This window comes from Salminus brasiliensis, chromosome 9, assembly GCF_030463535.1.
Source record: "Salminus brasiliensis chromosome 9, fSalBra1.hap2, whole genome shotgun sequence".
NCBI lineage: Eukaryota > Metazoa > Chordata > Actinopteri > Characiformes > Bryconidae > Salminus > Salminus brasiliensis.
In genome coordinates, this window is record NC_132886.1 from 2,473,891 (window position 1) to 2,496,372 (window position 22,482).

A 22,482-nucleotide genomic window follows, 5' to 3' on the forward strand; every position below is an offset into this window, starting at 1 on the left:
ACACTGAGGAGGAGGAGCTACAGTCTCATTAGGGTGAATATTAATAACTCTAAATGTAGGTATTGTGATATACAATGAGGAGGCGGAGCTACAGTCTCTCATTAGGGTGAATATTAATAACGCTCTAAATGTAGGTATTGTGATATACAATGAGGAGGCGGAGCTACAGTCTCTCATTAGGGTGAATATTAATAACGCTCTAAATGTAGGTATTGTGATATACACTGAGGAGGCGGAGCTACAGTCTGTCATTAGGGTGAATATTAATAACGCTCTAAATGTAGGTATTGTGATATACACTGAGGAGGTGGAGCTACAGTCTCTCATTAGGGGGAATATTAATAACGCTCTAAATGTAGGTATTGTGATATACACTGAGGAGGAGGAGCTACAGTCTCTCATTAGGGTGAATATTAATAACGCTCTAAATGTAGGTATTGTGATATACAATGAGGAGGCGGAGCTACAGTCTCTCATTAGGGTGAATATTAATAACGCTCTAAATGTAGGTATTGTGATATACACTGAGGAGGCGGAGCTACAGTCTGTCATTAGGGTGAATATTAATAACGCTCTAAATGTAGGTATTGTGATATACACTGAGGAGGTGGAGCTACAGTCTCTCATTAGGGGGAATATTAATAACGCTCTAAATGTAGGTATTGTGATATACACTGAGGAGGAGGAGCTACAGTCTCTCATTAGGGTGAATATTAATAACGCTCTAAATGTAGGTATTGTGATATACAATGAGGAGGCGGAGCTACAGTCTCTCATTAGGGTGAATATTAATAACGCTCTAAATGTAGGTATTGTGATATACACTGAGGAGGCGGAGCTACAGTCTCTCAGTAGGGTGAATATTAATAACTCTAAATGTAGGTATTGTGATATACACTGAGGAGGCGGAGCTACAGTCTCTCATTAGGGTGAATATTAGTAACTCTCTAAATGTAGGTATTGTGATCTACACTGAGGAGGAGGAGCTACAGTCTCTCATTAGGGAGAATATTAATAACTCTAAATGTAGGTATTGTGATATACACTGAGGAGGCGGAGCTACAGTCTGTCATTAGGGTGAATATTAAAAACTCTAAATATAGGTATTGTGATATACACTGAAGAGGTGGAGCTACAGTCTCTCATTAGGGTGAATATTAATAACACTCTAAATGTAGGTATTGTGATATACACTGAGGAGGCGGAGCTACAGTCTCTCATTAGGGTGAATATTAATAACTCTAAATGTAGGTATTGTGATATACACTGAGGAGGCGGAGCTACAGTCTCTCATTAGGGTGAATATTAATAACGCTCTGCTACACTATATGGACAAAAGTATTGGGACATCTGCCCATCCATTGTTTCTTTTGAACTTAATGGAATTAAAAAAAGAGCTTATCCTGCTTTTGTTGGAGTAACGCTTTTGTCACTGAATGCAATCAAATTCTCACAGCAATGCTCTTTCTCCAAAATCTCTAGTAGAGAGTCTTCTTCTCTGGACAGTAGAGACAGTTACTCCAACAGAAGCAGAATCAGCTTTTTAATACCCTTGACTTCAGAAGAAACACTGAATGAGCAGGTGTCCCAATACTTTTGTCCATGTAGTGCAACAAAAAGCTTCTAGAATAGGAACCCATTATTTATATATCTTCTATATCTGTGTGTGTGTGTGTGTGTGTGTGTCCTGCAGTGAGCTGATCAGAGCACCAGATGGAGGGCAGATTTCTCTGGACTGGTTTGATAATGACTCCAGTTCCTCCCACCCTGACCCGTCCACCCGTCCCACTGTCCTGCTGCTGCCCGGCCTGACCGGAACCAGTCGAGAATCTTACATCCTGCATATGGTCCAGCAGAGCCGCGAGCTGGGCTACAGGTGGGTCAGAACCAACCCAAAACACACAGCCAACCTCAAGCCGACACCAAAATACAACCCTAACCCCCAAACCTAAACCTCAGCCTCAATCCCTAAAACCCAAACCCTTTCTTAACCCCGACCCTAAATTAAACCTCAACCCCACAACACAACCCAAACTCAAGCCCTACCCAACCTTAAAACCCAACCCAAAACCCTTGCCACAACCCTAAATCTTAACCTCAATCCATTAAGAGATAGCGCTAAGCATAGACACTACTAAACACAAGTCAATAAGGAGACCACTCTGCTATTCGCCCAATTATCACTATTATCACTGTTATTACTGTTATCACTTATTACTGATATCACTTATTACTGATATCACTTATTACTGATATCACTTATCACTGTTATTACTGTTATCACTTATTACTGATATCACTTATTACTGATATCACTATTATCACTGTTATTACTGTTATCACTTTTTACTGATATCACTTATTACTGATATCACTTATCACTGTTATTACTGTTATCACTTATTACTGATATCACTTATTACTGTTATCACTATTATCACTGTTATAACTGTTATCACTTTTTACTGATATCACTTATTACTGATATCACTTATCACTGTTATTACTGTTATCACTTATTACTGTTATCACTTATCACTGTTATTACTGTTATCACTTATTACTGATATCACTTATTACTGTTATCACTTATCACTGTTATTACTGTTATCACTTATTACTGATATCACTTATTACTGATATCACTTATTACTGATATCACTTATCACTGTTATTACTGTTATCACTTATTACTGATATCACTTATTACTGTTATCACTATTATCACTGTTATTACTGTTATCACTTTTTACTGATATCACTTATTACTGATATCACTTATCACTGTTATTACTGTTATCACTTATTACTGATATCACTTATCACTGTTATTACTGTTATCACTTATTACTGATATCACTTATTACTGTTATCACTATTATCACTGTTATTACTGTTATCACTTATTACTGATATCACTTATCACTGTTATTACTGTTATCACTTATTACTGATATCACTTATTACTGATATCACTTATCACTGATATCACTTATTACTGTTATCACTATTATCACTGTTATTACTGATATCACTTATTACTGATATCACTTATTACTGTTATCACTTATTACTGATATCACTTATCACTGTTATTACTGTTATCACGTATTACTGATATCACTTATTACTGATATCACTTATCACTGTTATTACTGTTATCACTTATTACTGTTATCACTTATTACTGTTATTACTGTTATCACTTATTACTGATATCACTTATTACTGTAATCACTTATTACTGTTATCACTGTTATTACTTTTATTTCTGTTATTACTGTTATCACTATTATTACTGTTATTCCTTTTATGGCTGTTATTACTGTTATCACTATTATCACTGTTATTACTTTTATTTCTGTTATTACTGTTATCACTATTATCATTGTTATTACTTTTATTGCTGTTATTACTGTTATCACTGTTATCACTTTTATTGCTGTTATTACTGTTATCACTGTTATCACTGTTATTACTTTTATGGCTGTTATTACTGTTATCACTATCATCACTGTTATTACTCTTATTGCTATTATCACTATTATCACTTATTACTTTTATTTTTATTACTGTTATCACTGTTATCACTATCATCACTGTTATTACTCTCATTGCTATTATCACTATTATCACTTATTACTTTTATTTTTATTACTGTTATTACTGTTATCACTATCATCACTGTTATACTCTTATTGCTATTATCACTATTATCACTTATTACTTTTATTTTTATTACTGTTATCACTGTTACAACTATTATCACTGTTATTACTCTTATTGCTATTATCACTATTATTACTATATTTACACTTAAGGCATTTAGCAGACGCTCTTCTCCGGAGCGACTTACATAAGAGCTTCACTGTTTACTCAAGAAGAACCTCAGCTAGTCTGAATAGACTAATAATTAAGAGATACCTCTAATCATAGACACTACTAAACACAAGTCAATGTGGAGACCACCCTGCTATTCGCCCAATTATCACTATTATCACTGTTATTACGGTTATTACTTTTATTGCTGTTATTACTGTTATTGTTGTTATTGCTTATTACGTTTATTGCTGTTAGCACTGTTATCATTGTTATCACATTACCGCTGAGTGTGTGTTAGCGGTGGTCTCTGTACATGCACATGTATGTGGAAAGTGACAGAGCTGCACCTGTGTGCCAGAATAACACCTGTAGCTGTAGAAACCCTGCAGTGTCTGAGAGAGAGCTGCTGCAGCTGTGAGAGCCACATCAAACAGTACAGGCCTGCGGTACTGACGAGAGAGAGAGAGAGAGAGAGAGAGGGAAAAAGAGAGAGAGAGAGAAAGGGAGAGAGAGAGACAGAGAGGGAGAGAGAGACAGAGAGAGAGAGAGAAAGGGAGAGAGAGAGAGAGAGAGAGAGAAAGGGAGAGAGAGAGAGAGAGAGAGAGAGAAAGGGAGAGAGATAGAGAGAGAGAGAGAGAGAGAAAGGGAGAGAGAGAGAGAGAGAGACAGAGAGAGAAAGGGAGAGAGAGAGAGAGAGACAGAGAGAGAGAGAGAGAGAGAAAGGGAGAGAGAGAGAGAGAGAGACAGAGAGAGAGAGAGAGAAAGGGAGAGAGAGAGAGAGACAGAGAGAGAGAGAGAGAGAGACAGAGAGGGAGAGAGAGAAAGGGAGAGAGAGAGAAAGGGAGAGAGAGAGAGAGACAGAGAGAGAGAGAGAGACAGAGAGAGAAAGGGAGAGAGAGAGAGAGAGAGAGACAGAGAGAGAGAGAGAGAGAGATAGAGAGAGAGAGAGAGAGAGAGAGAGACAGAGAGAGAGAGAGAAAGGGAGAGAGAGGCGTAAACAGCTGAGACCAGCATTAAAACGGTGCTGAACTGAGAGAGACCCTCTTCAGACAGTGATTAAAACACAGACAGAGGGAATTGTGGGTAAGATGGGGTGGGAGCTACAGCCCACTCAGCATCTACTGCAGCTCTGCTGTATCAAATACATTAAAGCTCAATAACTTCATATCACAGCCCAGCTCTCTGACCACTGACCTTCTGTTTACTAGGGTTTATTCTAATGTTATATAGAGTTAATTACAGATAGACACTCTCACTGACCACTGACTTTATGTTTATTTGGGTTTATTCTAATGTTATATAGAGTTAATTACAGGTAGACACACTCACTGACTTTATGTTTATTTGGGTTTATTCTAATGTTATATAGAGTTAATTACAGGTAGACACTCTCACTGACTTTATGTTTATTTGGGTTTATTCTAATGTTATATAGAGTTAATTACAGGTAGACACTCTCACTGACCACTGACTTTATGTTTATTTGGGTTTATTCTAATGTTATATAGAGTTAATTACAGGTAGACACTCACTGACTTTATGTTTATTTGGGTTTATTCTAATGTTATATAGAGTTAATTACAGGTAGACGCTCTCACTGACCACTGACTTTATGTTTATTTGGGTTTATTCTAATGTTATATAGAGTTAATTACAGGTAGACACTCTCACTGACTTTCTGTTTATTTGGGTTTATTCTAATGTTATATAGAGTTAATTACAGGTAGACACTCACTGAACAAGGTTGAGATATATATATATATTTTTTTTGTGTGTCTGTGTGTGTGTTTGTGTGTGTGTGTGTTTGTGTGTAGTAATGGGACTCTTTTTTTTGTTTTTCAGATGTGTGGTGTTTAACAACAGGGGCGTGTCCGGCGAGAAGCTGCTGGTAAGACCACAACTTCCTGTGTTTTTCTTCCTGAAAAGTGAAGCGGGGACAGGGGGGTTGTGGGTACTGGTTAACTGAGGTCTTGCCTCTGCAGCGGGTTTCCACTTGAGAAATATCCTGTATTGCACTGCAGTGTGTGTGTGTGTGTCTGACCTGGCTCTCCTCTGTATGAGTGACCGGCTGCATTAACGTTGTCATCGTGACACAGCGCAGGTCAAATATAGGCGGGATGTATTTATAGTACACAAGTGCTGTGTCCTTCAGAATGATTGGCGGCTGTAATGGTGCTTATGGGTGTTTGTAGAGTTTATCAGCATGATCTTACACGTGTATTTGATGTATGCATGGAAACACACTGCAATACATGGCAACCCTACAGGAGAGGGAAAACACCTTCCTATTCCGGTCTACCCTCCACCTTACCCTCCATTCATAATGCAGTTATTAATCATAATGAAAAGAATTGCTAATTATGTGGTAACAGGGTGGTTTAAAATATCTTGTGGAGTCCCACAGGGCTCTATTTTGGGGCCTATCAAACTGACTTTAAATATGACGGTAATGAGAGTTATTAGAGTGAAAAGCTCAGGCTTAGAGGCAGGGTCTAAGGAGATAACCTTCAATGGATGGAGATGTAATAAGTTGGAGGAGTGGAGGCTGTACTTTAGCCCGGCTAGCTCTCACCGTGAGCTGTTGATGATGAAACTACCTCCACCATGTTTGGAGGCTGTACTTTAGCCCGGCTAGCTCTCACCGTGAGCTGTTGATGATGAAACTACCTCCACCATGTTTGGAGGCTGTACTTTAGCCTGGCTGGCTCTCACTGTGAGCTGTTGATGATGAAACTACCTCCACCATGTTTAAAGGCTGTACTTTAGCCTGGCTAGCTCTCACTGTGAGCTGTTGATGATGAAACTACCTCCACCATGTTTGGAGGCTGAACTTTAGCCTGGCTAGCTCTCACTGTGAGCTGTTGATAATGAAACTACCGCCACCATGTTTGGAGGCTGTACTTTAGCCTAGATGCTAGCTCTCACTGTGAGCTGCTGATGAAACTATCTCCACCATGCTCTGTTACGCCACCAAGAGGAGATTCAAATAATACAGGAGTGAATTCTGGGACTTCATTACAACTACATAAGGTTCTCTAACAGTTTTTAGGGTCAGTCAATCTGTTGAGCTACATAAATGGTCAGTGTTACATTGGACCCCTGCTGTGGCCCCTGTCCTTCTGCTCTGGCCCTCCTGATTCAGCTCCTCAGACAGCCCCGGACTGCCGGAACGCCGCACTGTGCAGTTCATCACGACTCCAGCTCTGGCCCTGATGAACTTTGGGTACAGTGGAGTGTGTGTGCTGTACCAGTGTGTGTTCTCTCCTCTAATACACAGCACACACACACACACACACACACACACACACACACTGCACACATTTACACAAAATCCCTGCAGCAATGTGATAATCCTTTCTGGAGGGTTTCACCTACAAACTCGGGCCGGTCACGTGTGTAAGAGCACAGAGCAGCAGGACAGGGTGTGTGTGTGTGTGTGTGTGTGCATGTGTGTGTGTGGGCAGATGGATATGTGTGTCTGTAAATCGTTAGTGTATTTATACTTATGTTTTAGACCCCTGATCCCATTATTCTGAATCATGTCTCCCAGCATTAAGAGAGAGTTCATCAATCCAGTAAAAAGGAGAAACAAGAGCTTCTCATTCTGAAGAAAGAAAGTAGTGAGATCTTGTTGGTGAGCTAGTCTGAAGAACAGAGCTCGGTTCCTCCAGGGTTCTCCTGGACGCCCCCAGTCCAGCCAGCACAGCGTGGAGGATGTGTTCAACTCCATCAGCAGCAGCAGCAGCAGCTCACCTGATTTACCATCATTAAGCCCTGATTTACCACCAAACCAGGTGTTGATCTGAGGAGAACTCTAAATAACACTAGACTCCATGAGAGAGGAGAACTTCTAATGATGAACACAGTGATGGAGAACCACCACCACCACTTTCTGTAGGAGTGTTATTATTAGTGTTTATTACTGAGCAGATCAGCAGCATCTGTACAGGAGGAGGAAAAAACCTTCTGAACTTTCAATGGACATCAGTTTTGACTCCAGGTCATTTTGGAGCCTTTCTATTGGTCCGTTCATTCATGAAATTCTGATACAGTATAAAGACCTGCCAGATTTATTTTATGGAGAAAATCAAAAATGGAGACACAAGGCAGTGATGATATATTAGTAGGGAAGCACCGATACTACTGTTTCCTTTCTGATACTGATACCAGATTCTCGGTACTGAGCACCGATACCAACTCTGACTTAAATACTGGATCGACGACTCTAAACCCGGATATTTATAGAGTTCCACTTTTTATAGGATGTACTTTTTTATATCTGGTACCAAGTGAGATCATCTAAAAAGCTTTAACAAAATAAGTTTGTTTAATTTTTCATAACAAAATTAATAAAAATGTTTGTTAAAAAAAAGGAGGGCGTCAGTAAGCTTTATGGGATCAGTGTTTATATGGCAGTATACAGCTCCTGAAAAAGAGAAGAGACCACCCTGGTTTACTATTTATAGGCAGTGTGTTTTAGTGACATTAAAATTTGCATTGTATTTCATAAACCATGGACAACATTTTCCCTAAAATCCAAATAAAAATATTTACTATTTAGAGCATTTATTTATTTATTTATTTATTTATTTACTTGCAGAAATGACAACTGCTCAGAAACAGCTGCTCAATTAATGTAAAGAAATGATGATAATAATTATAATGTAAAGAAGTTATTATTCAGATTTAAACACAGGACTAATATCTGAACTCTGAGAGCATTCTGCCAGACACGTAGAGATGCACTTAATTTAAACTATTATTTTTTTGCGTAATTTATATTACAAACATTATTAATTTATTTAAAAAATAAACAATAATTGAAGAATGAATCTACAAATAATCCAATAATTATCTATTTGTAAAACAGAACAGCAGGGCTTTTATCACACAGTGTTTCCTCTTGGACTTTGCGGCAGACCCACACTCAAACTCTCCAGTGCGAGAGGACTGTGAACAGGTAGGAAAATTAGGAAATGTAACGTAAGAGATGAAATACAGTGAAATTAGACTAAAAACGAGTTTTTTAAAGTATTTATTTAGCTATGTTTACTCATGCAGCATCTCTGAGGCTGTACTTTAGCCTGGCTAGCTCTCACTGTGAGCTGTTGATGATGAAACTACCTCCACCATGTTTGGAGGCTGTATTATAGCCTGGCTAGCTCTCACTGTGAGCTGTTGATGATGAAACTACCTCCACCATGTTTGGAGGCTGTACTTTAACCTGGCTAGCTCTCACTGTGAGCTGTTGATGATGAAACTACCTCCACCATGTTTGGAGGCTGTACTTTAACCTGGCTAGCTCTCACTGTGAGCTGTTTATGATGAAACTACCTCCACCATGTTTGGAGGCTGTACTTTAGCCAAGAGGCTAGCTATCTCTGATGCTGCATGAGTAAACAGAGCTAAATAAATACTTTACAAACCTCGTTTTCAGTCCACATGTGATCCACTGTGGCTTTCAGAGTCTTGGTACAGCTCTCATTACTGTAGTACTGTCAGGATGAACTGAACAGTGCTCGGAGTCATGAAGCGCCTGTGCGCTGACTGGCAGTGCTGGCGCCTGTTTCACCCGAGTGCTGCATTGTGAATGACTGTTCTTTTCAGCTGTAAAACCTCCAAGGCCCCCAAGTGGTCCAGCGGAGGGAATAAGGCACTGTCAGTATGACAGAGGATCGCTGGTTTGAATCCCGGTCATGCTGCTAGCCATCGGCAGCCGGGGCCCCCCGAGAGAGCAGGGTGAGTGGGTGGAGCTCTCTCCCCACATCAACACACACACACACTGTCTGCTCGCCCCAGTGCAGTGGAGAACGTGCGGTTTTCATGGGGTGTCCTGACCTTTTCACAGGGAATATTAAAATCAGTGCTGATGTTAATAATTCTAGTATTGATGATGATTAATAACACTACTAACAACACTGCATATTTACATTGAATTGTGTGTGAGAGGGTGAGCAGACAGTGTATGTGTGTGTGTGTGTGTGTGTGTGTTGATTAGGGATTAAATTACAGGTACACAGAGTTCCCCTGTCGCCCTACATAAATGACCTCTCACACAGAGAGTGAGAGCTAAACCAGCCCCCCTTTCCCTCTCTCTCACACACTCACACACACACACACACACACACGTATACTATAATAATAGATTATTTAACCTAAAAACCTCCAATATATTATTTTTGTCTATAACTTATTTTATTTATTACAGAAAAAACAATGAATAAGCAGGCGTCCCAATACTTTTGTCCAAATAGTGTAGTAGGCAGTTCAGCACTGCTGTCCACACACCTCCTCCAAGAGTCGGTCAGTTTGATCCTGTGAGCTCTCAGCTGATTGTGCTTCCATGCCATCATCACCTGAACCTCCTCACCCCTCTGCCCACGCCATCGCTGGGGGGACAGTGCGGGGGTCTAGAGCGGTGTTGTTGTTCAGATCAGACCATGATCCTCCAGACATATCTGACACAGCTGATCGACGTCAGCGCAGGACGCTAGCTGTTGGGGGTTTGCTGTGAGGAGGGTTGGATTGCATCCAGGCACGTGAGAGCATCAGTGAGGTCCGGTACTGATGTTGGATGATGATCGGTTCTGCCACTCCAGCCCATCCCAAAGATACTGCATGGAGCTCCATGAACTCCAGAGCACCGTGCACCTCTTGCCCACGCTCAGTAACCTTAGGTGACCTCATGTGACCTCATGTGGTCACGGCTGCTCTCTGTAGGTTTCAGCAATACCTTAAAGCAGCTGGACTCACTTGATAGAAAGTCAGGTGTCTGGATACTTTTGGACACAAAATCTAATGCCAGAAGTGTGGCTCACTTGGACGTGAAAGGGTGTGAAAGGGTTAAGAGGGATTTTTTGCCCAGGCAGTGTGAGCGGCGGCCGGATGAAGCAGCAGGATTAACTGAGTGTGAGTGTGTGTGTATGTGTGTGTGTGTGTCCTGAGTGGAAATTGCTGGGTCAGTGAAGCCTCTTCAGGTCCAGCTCAGCATGCGTTCAGTGCGGTTCAGTCAGAGGAATTAAAGAGCTGGCTGTCTGTCAGGAAGGGATGTAGATGTGGGGTGAATAAATGTCCCATCGCCCATTTTTAATTCACTGGGGTCGAGATTTCACAAAATCCAGCTTACTGCTGAAATATAGCCTCCAGAATGATGCATGCAATAACTAATAACTCTCCCAGTAATGTGTTCACATAGCTAATAACCTAATATATATTACATATATCTTATATATATTATAAAATACCTAAGATATATTCATTGTAAATAGAGAGTGTGTGTATAATGTGTGTGTGTGTGTAGTATAAGTTAATGTGTAAATATTCAGTATTTCTATTTTGTAAGTATCTTCAGTTGTACTCACCTTTACACCTGAGTAACGTGACGTGATAATAAACGTGATTTGACTTGATGTAATAATGTAAACATGTGTCTTATAATAACTTTTCTAATACTGTAATCATGTGCCTAATAATAATAACATGCAATAATGAACAAAAACATATATAATATTAATAGTAGTAATATTGTGCCTAATAATTTAATAACGTGTATAATGTAAGAACATGTCTGAATGTAATAACTCGCATAATAATGTAATAATGTGTCTTATAATAACTTCTCTAATAAGGTAATCATGTTCCTAATAATGTGATGACATGCATAATACTGTAAGAACATATGCAATAATGTAAAAACCTGCTTAATAATGTAATGTATAATGTAATAATGTAATAGTGTGCTTAATAATAAAAATAACCTGCCTAATAATTTAATAACGTGCAAGAACATGTCTGAATGTAATACCTTTCCTAGTAATGTAATGTAGTGTAATCATGTGCCTAATAATGTGATGACATGCATAATACTGTAATGACATACGCAATAATGTAAAAACTTGCTCTATAATGTAATAGTGTCTCATAATAAAATAACTTTACTAATAATGTAATAACGTGCCTAATGATTTAATAACATGCATAATAATGTTATGTCTAATAATGTAAAAACTGCTTTATAATGTAATAGTGTGCCTTACAATAAAATAAATGGCCTAATAAATAAAATGACATGTATAATAATGTAATAATGCACTTAAGTGTAATACTGTTCCTTATAATGTAATAGCCTATCTGAGAATGTACCTTTCTGGTAAAGTAATAACCGTTCTAGTAATGTAATAACCTGTCTGGTAATATTATAACCTGTCTGGTAATTGGTAATCTGATAACCTGTCTGGTAATCTAATAACCTGTCTGGTAATGTAATAGAGGGTTATGGCTATTAATGTATTATATACTATTGTTTTACCATTAATGAAAGATCTTATTACATGATTACATTTTCAGATTTATCATTTGTAATACTTTCATTTTTGGCTTTTATAATATTTGGAATTTATTGTTAAGATCAAATTTGTGTTACATATTTTTTGGGAAAATATTCATATTAAGTGCTAAAACAGTCCCCGTTTCTAAATGCTGTGATTTACCTCATTACCATACCAGGACATCCAGCCCGAGCGGAGAGGCAGGTCTGCGTTGCTGGTGAACAGTGTGTTCTAAAGGATAAAGGATAAAGGATAAAGGTGTTCAGGCTGAAATGAGGGACACATTGGAGTGAAGTCAGTTCTTCAGAGCACAGCTGTGGGCAGTAGCTCTGTGGGGTCCGGTCAGGGCCAGTGGTCTTCAGCGTAATGCAGCTGTAAGGTTTAATCCCTGCATTGTGCCGGAGGGGATTTGCAGAGAGAGACATGTACATTAGCTCTGCTGGGTCACATCTGTACAGCGAGATCAGGCACTGTCCTGTAACTCTGACCAACCTCCCTTCATTACCAGCGGGGTGAACTCTCCGTCTGACCGGCTGCTTTAGAGGAAGCTGAAATGCAGTGTGAGTTTGTAAAATCATAATATTATATATTATATAAAGTCTTTTTATGCTTAAAAAGATAATTATGATATGATGTGTTTTATTTATGATTTGATATTATTTGATAAATGATATGTAAAGCGCCGTTAATTCAATAAATAAAATAAAAAATAAATAAAAGTATATAAAAAAAAATTGAATGTATACATGATCAAATGAAATGACAAAAAAAAAAAGGGCAAATAATATTAAATAAAAATAAATCAATTAAAATATCTAAGAACAACGTCTAAGACAATATCTAAGAACATTAGAAATAAACAAACAGAAAAACAAATATATTATATTATATTACAATATTATAAAATATTGTAAACAAATTTAAAAAACAATTAAAGTAAATACAAACAAAAATGAAAATAAAAATGGATTAATATGAGTTAATATAATACATATTTATTATATTTATTGATTGATATTATATTCATAAATAAATATAAAGTAATAAATAGATGAAACAGTGAAAGTATGAGACTCCGAAACCGAACGTCAGGACCAGTCTTTCTTCCTGCGCCTCTCGCGAGTGTTCAGCATTCGTAAGCTGTCCTGCCTCTGTGGTCAGTTTGGGTGAATGTGTTTCATTGTGTTTAATAGGGCAGTGGGCAGTGGGCTGCTCCCATTCCAGCTCTGGACACAGTGTTCAGACTCCGGCTTTCACCAGAAACGGCTCTGATGTGGCCCTGATTAACCGCTACAGTGAAGGACAGCCTGTGTGTGTGTGTGTGTGTGTGTGTGTGTGTGTGTGTGTGTGTGTTAGACTGGCTGAGTATAAATTAAAGGGCCCGTATCATGGCAAACCTCCCTTCACTTACGTTTATTCTGCAGTTTAATATAATTACTCACTCAAACATACTCTACATTGCCAAAAGTATTGGGACACCTGCTCATTCAGTGTTTCATCTGAACTCAAGGACATTAAAAGTCGATCCTGATTTTGTTGGAGTAACTGTCTCTACTTCAGAAATGCTGTGAGGATTTGATTGCATTCAGCCTCCAGAGCGTTAGTGAGGTCAGGGTGTTGGATGATCACCACCCCAACTCATGTCCAACTCCCCGACTCATCTCAGAAGCGTTCACCATATTCATGAGATGCAGATTCTTAGACATGATAGCATCATGAGGATTTATGAACGGTCTCTGCTGCTTTTCTGATTGGCCATTAGAATTCTCCTCTAGAGACAATGTGAATGATTCTTCAGACTCAAACCTAGATACTGAAATATTTATAGAGATTATTTAATAATTCATAATAGATACTACATCATTTATAGTGAATCGTTCATAATAAGTTCTGAAAAAAATCATAATATATACTAAATAGTTACATAATAGATGCTGAAAAATGCATAAATGCTGCAGTAGATACTTAAATATTCATAGTGTATACTGAATAATTAATAGTACATACTAAATATTTAAAAGTGGATGTTAAATAATTTGTAATAGATGCTGAACATGAAGAATAGGTACTGGATAATTCATAGTGGATATTGAATAATTTGTAATGGATACTGAAAAAATTATAGTTGATACTAAATAATTCATAATAGATGCTGAAAAATTCATTATAAATATTGAAGAATTTGCAGTAGATACTGAATAATTCATTATGGTTATTAAATAATGTATAATAAATACTGAACAATTTATACTGGATATCGAACAGTTCATAAAAATACTGAACAGTGCAGTAGATACCGACCTTTTTAATATTAGATAAATTTTCTAATACTGTAATCATGTGCCTAATAATGTAAAATGCAATAACATGCAATAATGAAAAAACATATATAATATTAATAGTAGTAATATTGTGCCTTATAATATTATGTAATATTTTGCCTAATAATTTAATTTAACATAATAATGTAAGAACATGTCTGAATGTAATAACTCGCATAAGAATGTAATAATGTGTCTTATAACTTTTCTAATAAGGTAATCATGTGGCTAATAATGTGATGACATGCATAATACTGTAAGAACATATGCAATAATGTAAAAACCTGCTTAATAATGTAATGTATAATGTAATAGTATAATAGTGTGCCTTATAATAACATATAATGTATAATAAATACTGAATAATTCATACTGGATACCGAACAGTTCATAAAAATACTGAACAATTTGCAGTAGATACTGAAATTTTTAATATTGGATATTGAATATATTAATAATACATACTAAATCATTAGAATAATTCATAATAGATGCTGAAAAGGAAGAATATGTACTGGATAGTTCGTAGTGGATATTGAATCATTTATAATAGATACTGAAACATTTGTAGTAGATACTAAATAATTCATGGATGGATGGTGAATAATATTTAATAGTTGCTGAGCAATAACAGTATTTAAGAAGTAATAATAATCATAATTAATGGACATAAACATAATACTGAATTATAGTAGATACTGAAAATCTGTAGAAGATTCTTGAATGATCCATATTTTATCATTTTAGACTGAATCATTTATAGTTTTATATATAGTGAATACTGATGAATTCATACTGGACACATAGTGCAGATTTTCATAGTAGTTACTGAATCATTTCAGCGTGGTTACTGAATCATTCCTATTAGATATGATTTTACAGTAGTTTAGGTGTTGAACGGAATTGAAGGCACGTTACATTAAGGCCCGACACCAGCGCTGGAGCTCCACCGCACTGCACAGTCCAACACACCTGACTCAGCACATCCGCTAATTGCCAATTCCATACGAGCTGAATCAGCTGTGTAGGCGTGGGTGTAGTAAGGTGGGGGTGCGTTGGGTGGGGTAGGGGGGATCTAAAGCTCAGCTGTTTATCTTTGTAAAACGTCTTACACAAGCCCTGCCTGGGATAAAGAGGTGCGTCAGGACCTCAGTGGCCAGCAGTTCAGCCTGATGGAGGTGCAGTGCTGATGGAGGTGCAGTATATATGGAGGTGCAGTGCTGATGGAGGTGCAGTGCTGATGGCGGTGCAGTGCTGATGGCGGTGCAGTGCTGATGGAAGTGCAGTGTAGATAAAGGTGCAGTGCTGATGGAGGTGCAGTGCTGATGGAGGTGCAGTGCTGATGGCGGTGCAGTGTAGATGGCACTGCAGTGCTGATGGAGGTGCCGTGTAGATGGAGGTGCAATGTAGATGCAGTGCTGATGGAGGTGCAGTGCTGATGGAGGTGCAGTGTAGATGGAGGTGCAGTGTATATAAAGGTGCAGTGCTGATGGAGGTGCAGTGTAGATGGGGTGCAGTGCTGATGGAGGTGCAGTAAGGTGTTCATCATGTTGGATCTCTGAGTATCTGAGATGGAGGAGAATCTCATAGTGCCATTAGCTTGGAGATACAGTGCATCAGCAAGTGTATCAGGTGTCACTGTGTACAAACGATTAATCATCTACACACACACACACACTCAATACCGATGCTGTTACTCTGTCAGAGCTCTCTCATTCCAGGTCCTGATGGCACTTTCCGGTCCTGGATTTTGTGTAATCGGTTGCGTCGGCGGTTCAGTAAGAAAACACTGAGAGTGAAAGTATTCCCAGAGCGCTGAGGACCTTTGCTCCACATCTCCTGCCCTGAGGGAAATGGAGGGAATTCAGATCAATGACCTATTAAAAAATCCAATTAAAATCAGTTCTGGGCTGTAAGACTTTATTTTCTCAGTAAACTGATGATGTCAGAATAAATTGTCGCATTCTGAAAAAAACCTTACATCTCCAAAACTGCAGCTTTACTCCAGAACTGACACTACATGCATAGAAAAGTATTGGGACACCTGCTCAAGTCAAGGGGGTTAAAATGGGATTCTTCTGCTTCTGTTGGAGTAACTGTCTCTACTGTCCAGAGAAGAAGACTTTCCACTAGGTTTTGGAGGATGAGCATTGCTGTGAGGATTTGACTGCATTCAGCTACAAGTGTTAGTGTTAGTTAGAGTGTTAGTGAGGTCAGTATGTCCCCCAACTCTTCCTATTATTCCAGAAAACACAGTTCTTCCACTGCTCCTCAGCTCAATGCTGGGGGGCTTTATATACCCCTCATTAGGCAGCATGGTGCCAATAGGTTCGTGTTTACGATCTGCTCCAGAGAGTCCTAATCTATTGGCAGTAGTTCTTATCCACAGGGACTAGACAAGCTGTGTTTAAGTCTCAGCAATGGGTGCAGCTTAAAGTAGCTGAATGCAGTCATTAAAAGCAGTGTCCACAAACATTTGGACATACAGTGTAGATTAGAGGTGGACCGACTCCAAGCACTCGTTGTAAGAGTGTGAATTCCCATACGTTCAGAGCAGCACTGTGGAGCTCAGACTGGCGTTACTCACTGATACTCACTGTACTGGGCTGAGTGAGGGGCTCTTGAGAGGGGTGTCCGGTTAGTGGGTTTAGAGGTCTTTTCTCTGCCTCGCCCATGAGACTGAGTTGTGCAGCCATGAGGAGGCTAGCACTAGCAGTTAAATAAGGAACTGATCGGCATCTGTAGTATGATGCTGGTCCTGTTGGGGAATTGTCCGAGGTTGGCTGGAGAAACACTGTCTAATGGACATGCTCTTTGTACTCCAGACTCCACGGACGTATTGTGCAGCTAACACTGAGGATTTGGAGATGGTGATTGAGCATGTGCAGAACACCCACCCAACTGCCCCCATCATGGCTGCAGGGGTTTCTATGGGAGGGTAAGATTCATCACACACAGACACAATTTATACATCGTCAGTATAATAATAATAATAATAATATGTCCTCATATAGTATATCTCATATACACATAAGTACCTACTATAAATAATAATAGTGCGTCCCATATGTCTTGTATATGTGTAGGTACCTATATCTAATTATATGTCCCAAATGTCTTTTATACGTGTAAGTACCTATACATACAAATAATAATAAGCCCCATGTCTTATATAAGTGTACCTATATGGAATAATAATAATGATGATAAGCCCTATATTTTATATATCTGTAATTACCTATATGTAATCATAAAAAGCCCCATATGTCATAAATATATCTGTAATTACCTATATGTAATCATAAAAAGCCCCATATGTCATATATATATATAAGTACCTATATGTAACTATAATAAGCCCCATATCTTATATATGTATACCTATATGTAATTGTAATAATAAGCACTGTATCTTATATATCTGCACCTATATGTAAAAATAATAAGCCCCATATCATATGCATGATTAGGTACCTATATGTAATCATAAAGGACCCCATATGTCTTATATACATATGTGAGTGTACCTATATGTAATCATAAAAAGCCCCATATGCCATATATATGTGTAAGTACCTATATGTAATTATACTACGCCCCATATCTTATATAAGTGTACCTATATGGAATAATAATAATAATGATAAGCCCCATATTTTATATATCTGTAAGTACCGATATGTAATTATAAGCCCCATATCTTATATATGTCTACCTATATGTAATTATGATAATAAGCACTGTATCCTATATATCTGCACCTATAAGTAATTATAATAAGCACCATATCTCTTATTTCTGCACATACTTATGTGTAATAATGTGTCCCATAGGTATTATATATTCTGTAAGTACCTATATGTAACATATCCTAAATGTCTTAAATATCTGTGTGTATCTATTTGTAATATGTGTTATTTGGGTCGGTGTGTTGAAAACAGATTCTAGCATAGTATTGGGCAAACATGGCAAATCAAAGAAATCTAAAAGATTGTTTAACTGTTAAAATAGATAGTTACATATATGCAAATACCGGTATGTAATATTGGTAATATGTCTCATACATGTATACATTACTATATATAACAGTAATGCTGCATATGTCTTATATATGCGTGTATTGTTTCAGTGTAGGTAGCAGCGCTCATTCTGTCCTACTTTACTCTTCATGAAGCTCCAGTTTCATTTCTACAAGCTCAGCAGCAGCACCCTCCACCCAGCCCTGCGTAATTCTCTCCGCCTGACGCAAAAAGCCCCCTTCATCATTCAGCGTCTTTCTGCTTCTCCCCAAAACCCCAGGCCTTAAAGGGACAGTGGGGTAAAACATCTAATATGTCAACTGTGTTTCTCAGGATGATGCTGGCTAACTATCTGGGCCGTAAAGGTCGTCGGACGTGTCTGAAGGGGGTGGTGGTGTTCTCAGCCGGCTGGGACGTGTTCGAGTGTACGGCGTCGCTGGAGAAACCCCTCGATCGCTTCCTCTTCAACTCCTACCTCACCAGCTGCCTGCAAGCCTCTGTACATCGGTCAGACACTGCAGGATTATTAGCTCAGCTTAGCTTAGTTTAACTTTGCCTAGTCTAGCCTAGCCTAACACGTAACAGTGGCTGGCGGACAGGCGCTTCTCCCTGATTGGCCCACAGTTCAGTGAGAGACAGAGTGCAGTTGGGTAGAGTAGTGTGGAAGCTGTGTGTGAGGGTGAGCGGGCGTGGGGGGCATGTGGTCTTGAGAGCAGATTTTAGCACAGTGGGAGGCAATACCTAGATGTGAGGACTTTAAAAGATTATTTGTTAAAACTGCTTTAATCTTTAGAACACACTTCCTGAGTAATTAATTTATATACATATTTAATTTCACTACAAAACACTAGAACAAGAGATATTAGTCCATAAACACCTCAATAAACACTCATATACACTAGAACAAGATATATTAGTCTATAAACACCTCAATAAACACTCATATACACTAGAATAGGAGATATTAGTCCATAAACACCTCAATAAACACTCCTATACACTAGAATAGGAGATATTGGTCCATACACACCTTAATAAACACTCCTATACACTAGAACAAGAGATATTAGTCTATAAACACCTCAATAAACACTAGAATAGGAGATATTAGTCCATAAACACCTCAATAAACACTCCTAAACACTAGAACAGGAGATATTAGTCCATAAACACCTCAATAAACACTCCTAAACACTAGAATAGGAGATATTAGTCCATAAACACCTCAATAAACACTCCTAAACACTAGAACAAGAGATATTAGTATATAAACACCTCAATAAACACTCCTATACACTAGAATAGGAGATAATAGTCCATAAACACCTCAATAAACACTCATATACACTAGAATAGGAGATATTAGTCCATAAACACCTCAATAAACACTCCTAAACACTAGAACAAGAGATATTAGTATATAAACACCTCAATAAACACTCCTATACACTAGAACAAGAGATATTAGTCTATAAACACCTCAATAAACACTAGAATAGGAGATATTAGTCCATAAACACCTCAATAAACACTCCTAAACACTAGAACAGGAGATATTAGTCCATAAACACCTCAATAAACACTCCTAAACACTAGAATAGGAGATATTAGTCCATAAACACCTCAATAAACACTCCTAAACACTAGAACAAGAGATATTAGTATATAAACACCTCAATAAACACTCCTATACACTAGAACAAGAGATATTAGTCTATAGACACCTCAATAAACACTAGAATAGGAGATATTAGTCCATAAACACCTCAATAAACACTCCTAAACACTAGAACAGGAGATATTAGTCCATAAACACCTCAATAAACACTCCTAAACACTAGAATAGGAGATATTAGTCCATAAACACCTCAATAAACACTCCTAAACACTAGAACAAGAGATATTAGTATATAAACACCTCAATAAACACACCTATACACTAGAATAGGAGATAATAGTCCATAAACACTTCAATAAACACTCCTATACACTAGAATAGGAGATATTAGTCTATAAACACCTCAATAAACACTCCTATACACTAGAATAGGAGATATTAGTCCATAAACACCTCAATAAATACTTCTATACACTAGAATAGGAGATAATAGTCCATAAATGACCTGGAAGATGAAGAAAGGACATGGTCCATAGCTCTATATGAAGTAGATGGGCAGCGAAAATGAAGATTATTGTATTTTTGAGATTATGGCCTTGCTTCAGTACAGAACTTGAGCCCGAATGGAAACGGTCTGATAGTGTGATGATGACAATAAGTGTCAGGACAGCGTATGATTATTTAAACAATGCTGACTACATCGGAAATAACCGAGAACCAAAAAAACCCTCGAACGCGTTGCATAAGCACTTTATGCTCGCAGCTGTAGCCCTTCAGAGTGGCCATCAGGACGTACAGTATAGTTCCTCAGCCACGTTTGCTAAATATGTGCCTCATGTGCAAATCTTTTGACTTAGTGTTTAAAATATGATTCCATTTTTGTTCGCAGACACCTTAGCGCCCTTTTTTTTGTTGTTGTTTTTCCAGACATCGGCCTGTCCTCGAAAAAAACTATGACATCGACCATGTGATGAAGGTACGTGAAACAGCCGATTCACAGCTTTTCACTTTCTGGATGCCTAGTCAGACCCTCGGCTGAGCAGACTTTCACATCATCACTCTGCTCCGTCCCGCCCCCCGCAGGCCAAAACCATCCGAGAGTTTGACGAGCGCTTCACGTCGATCATGTTCGGCTACCCGACCAACGATGATTATTACCGCGATGCCAGTCCCATCCACAAGCTGAAGTCCGTACAGGTGCCAATGCTGTGCCTCAACGCAGCCGACGATGTCTTCTCACCCAATCACGGTGAGGAAACCGCACTGGACTAAAAGCGATGATTAGGACTAGTGTAGCTAACAGGTAGTAGAGGCCTTTAGTATTTTAGCATATCGCCCAGCCCTAGATGAACCCTTATACCCAGTAGCACACGAGCCTATAGCTAATACACCAGCACGGAACAGTGCCACATGGACACCAGAAGGATCTCCAGCTGCGTTTGGGTTAGGAGAGAAATGATGGGCGTGGCTTTCTGACTGACTGATTCCAGTAGAAGAAGCTTAATATCAGTCCGTCCTTTAATTACAGACTCAGATCAGCTCAAACCAGTGTGAGAATGAGTGTGAGGTGCTGGAAGTGTGTGTGTGTGTGTGTGTGTGTGTGCTGACTGCAACAGATTGCTGATTATTAAGGAAGTAGCTAGTAGTAGCTGTTCTGAGTTGAAGGTGCTCAGGGGTACATCCTGTGGTGACATCCTACCAAATGTCTGTCAAACCAGACCAACTTTATGCAATTCAGATGTTCAGCAACCAATCAGATTACTGAGGAGGAACCTTGGACACCTTCACTTCTCACACCCCTGTATGAAATGTAATCCAGGCAGCCAATCAGCAGTCCAGATTTTGCATCAAACTTGCCTATTGGCTCACAGAAACTGCTAGGACTGACTGTCCAGGTATTAAAATGTGTTTGTTAATGACTTTAATGATATTTTCAGTCCTCTGGTATTGCAGTAATCCCATTAGTGCCACATACAGTCATTGAGCACTTTATTAGGAACACCTACACAGGTACTCCTACACATTCATGCAGTTACCTAATCAGCCAATCATGTGGCAGTGTAGTATAGAATAATGCAGATATCAATCAGTCAACCTTTCTTTTCACTCTGAAGGACATTAAGGGTGACCCTCATTCTCAGTGTAGCCTTTGTGCAATAAACAGGGAATGAAAAAAAAACATATTTAAATAATTTAAACTAAAGTCAGGAGGAGAAAAACAATTAAAAGACCATTAGGAGATTAGAAGAGAATAAAATTAAAAAATGAGATTTAATTAAGACAAACAATAAAAAATAGAGTTAGATAAAAGTACAAAAATGAAAACATGATTTATTTTAAAAACATAAAATTGACTTCTAATTACTAATAAATCA

General features: G+C 38.4%; 1 protein-coding gene across 1 annotated transcript in view; it reads left to right on the forward strand.

Moving 5' to 3' along the window:
* The window catches only part of abhd3 (abhydrolase domain containing 3, phospholipase), a 43,695-nt gene that overhangs the window by 12,366 nt on the left and 8,847 nt on the right, over positions 1 to 22,482 (forward strand). Inside the window, exons 3-8 of the mRNA XM_072687136.1 lie at positions 1,694 to 1,876; positions 5,665 to 5,710; positions 17,296 to 17,408; positions 18,823 to 18,996; positions 21,035 to 21,083; positions 21,191 to 21,356. Of these exons, the coding sequence (XP_072543237.1) occupies positions 1,694 to 1,876; positions 5,665 to 5,710; positions 17,296 to 17,408; positions 18,823 to 18,996; positions 21,035 to 21,083; positions 21,191 to 21,356 (731 nt within the window). The remainder of the gene's footprint in view (positions 1 to 1,693; positions 1,877 to 5,664; positions 5,711 to 17,295; positions 17,409 to 18,822; positions 18,997 to 21,034; positions 21,084 to 21,190; positions 21,357 to 22,482) is intronic.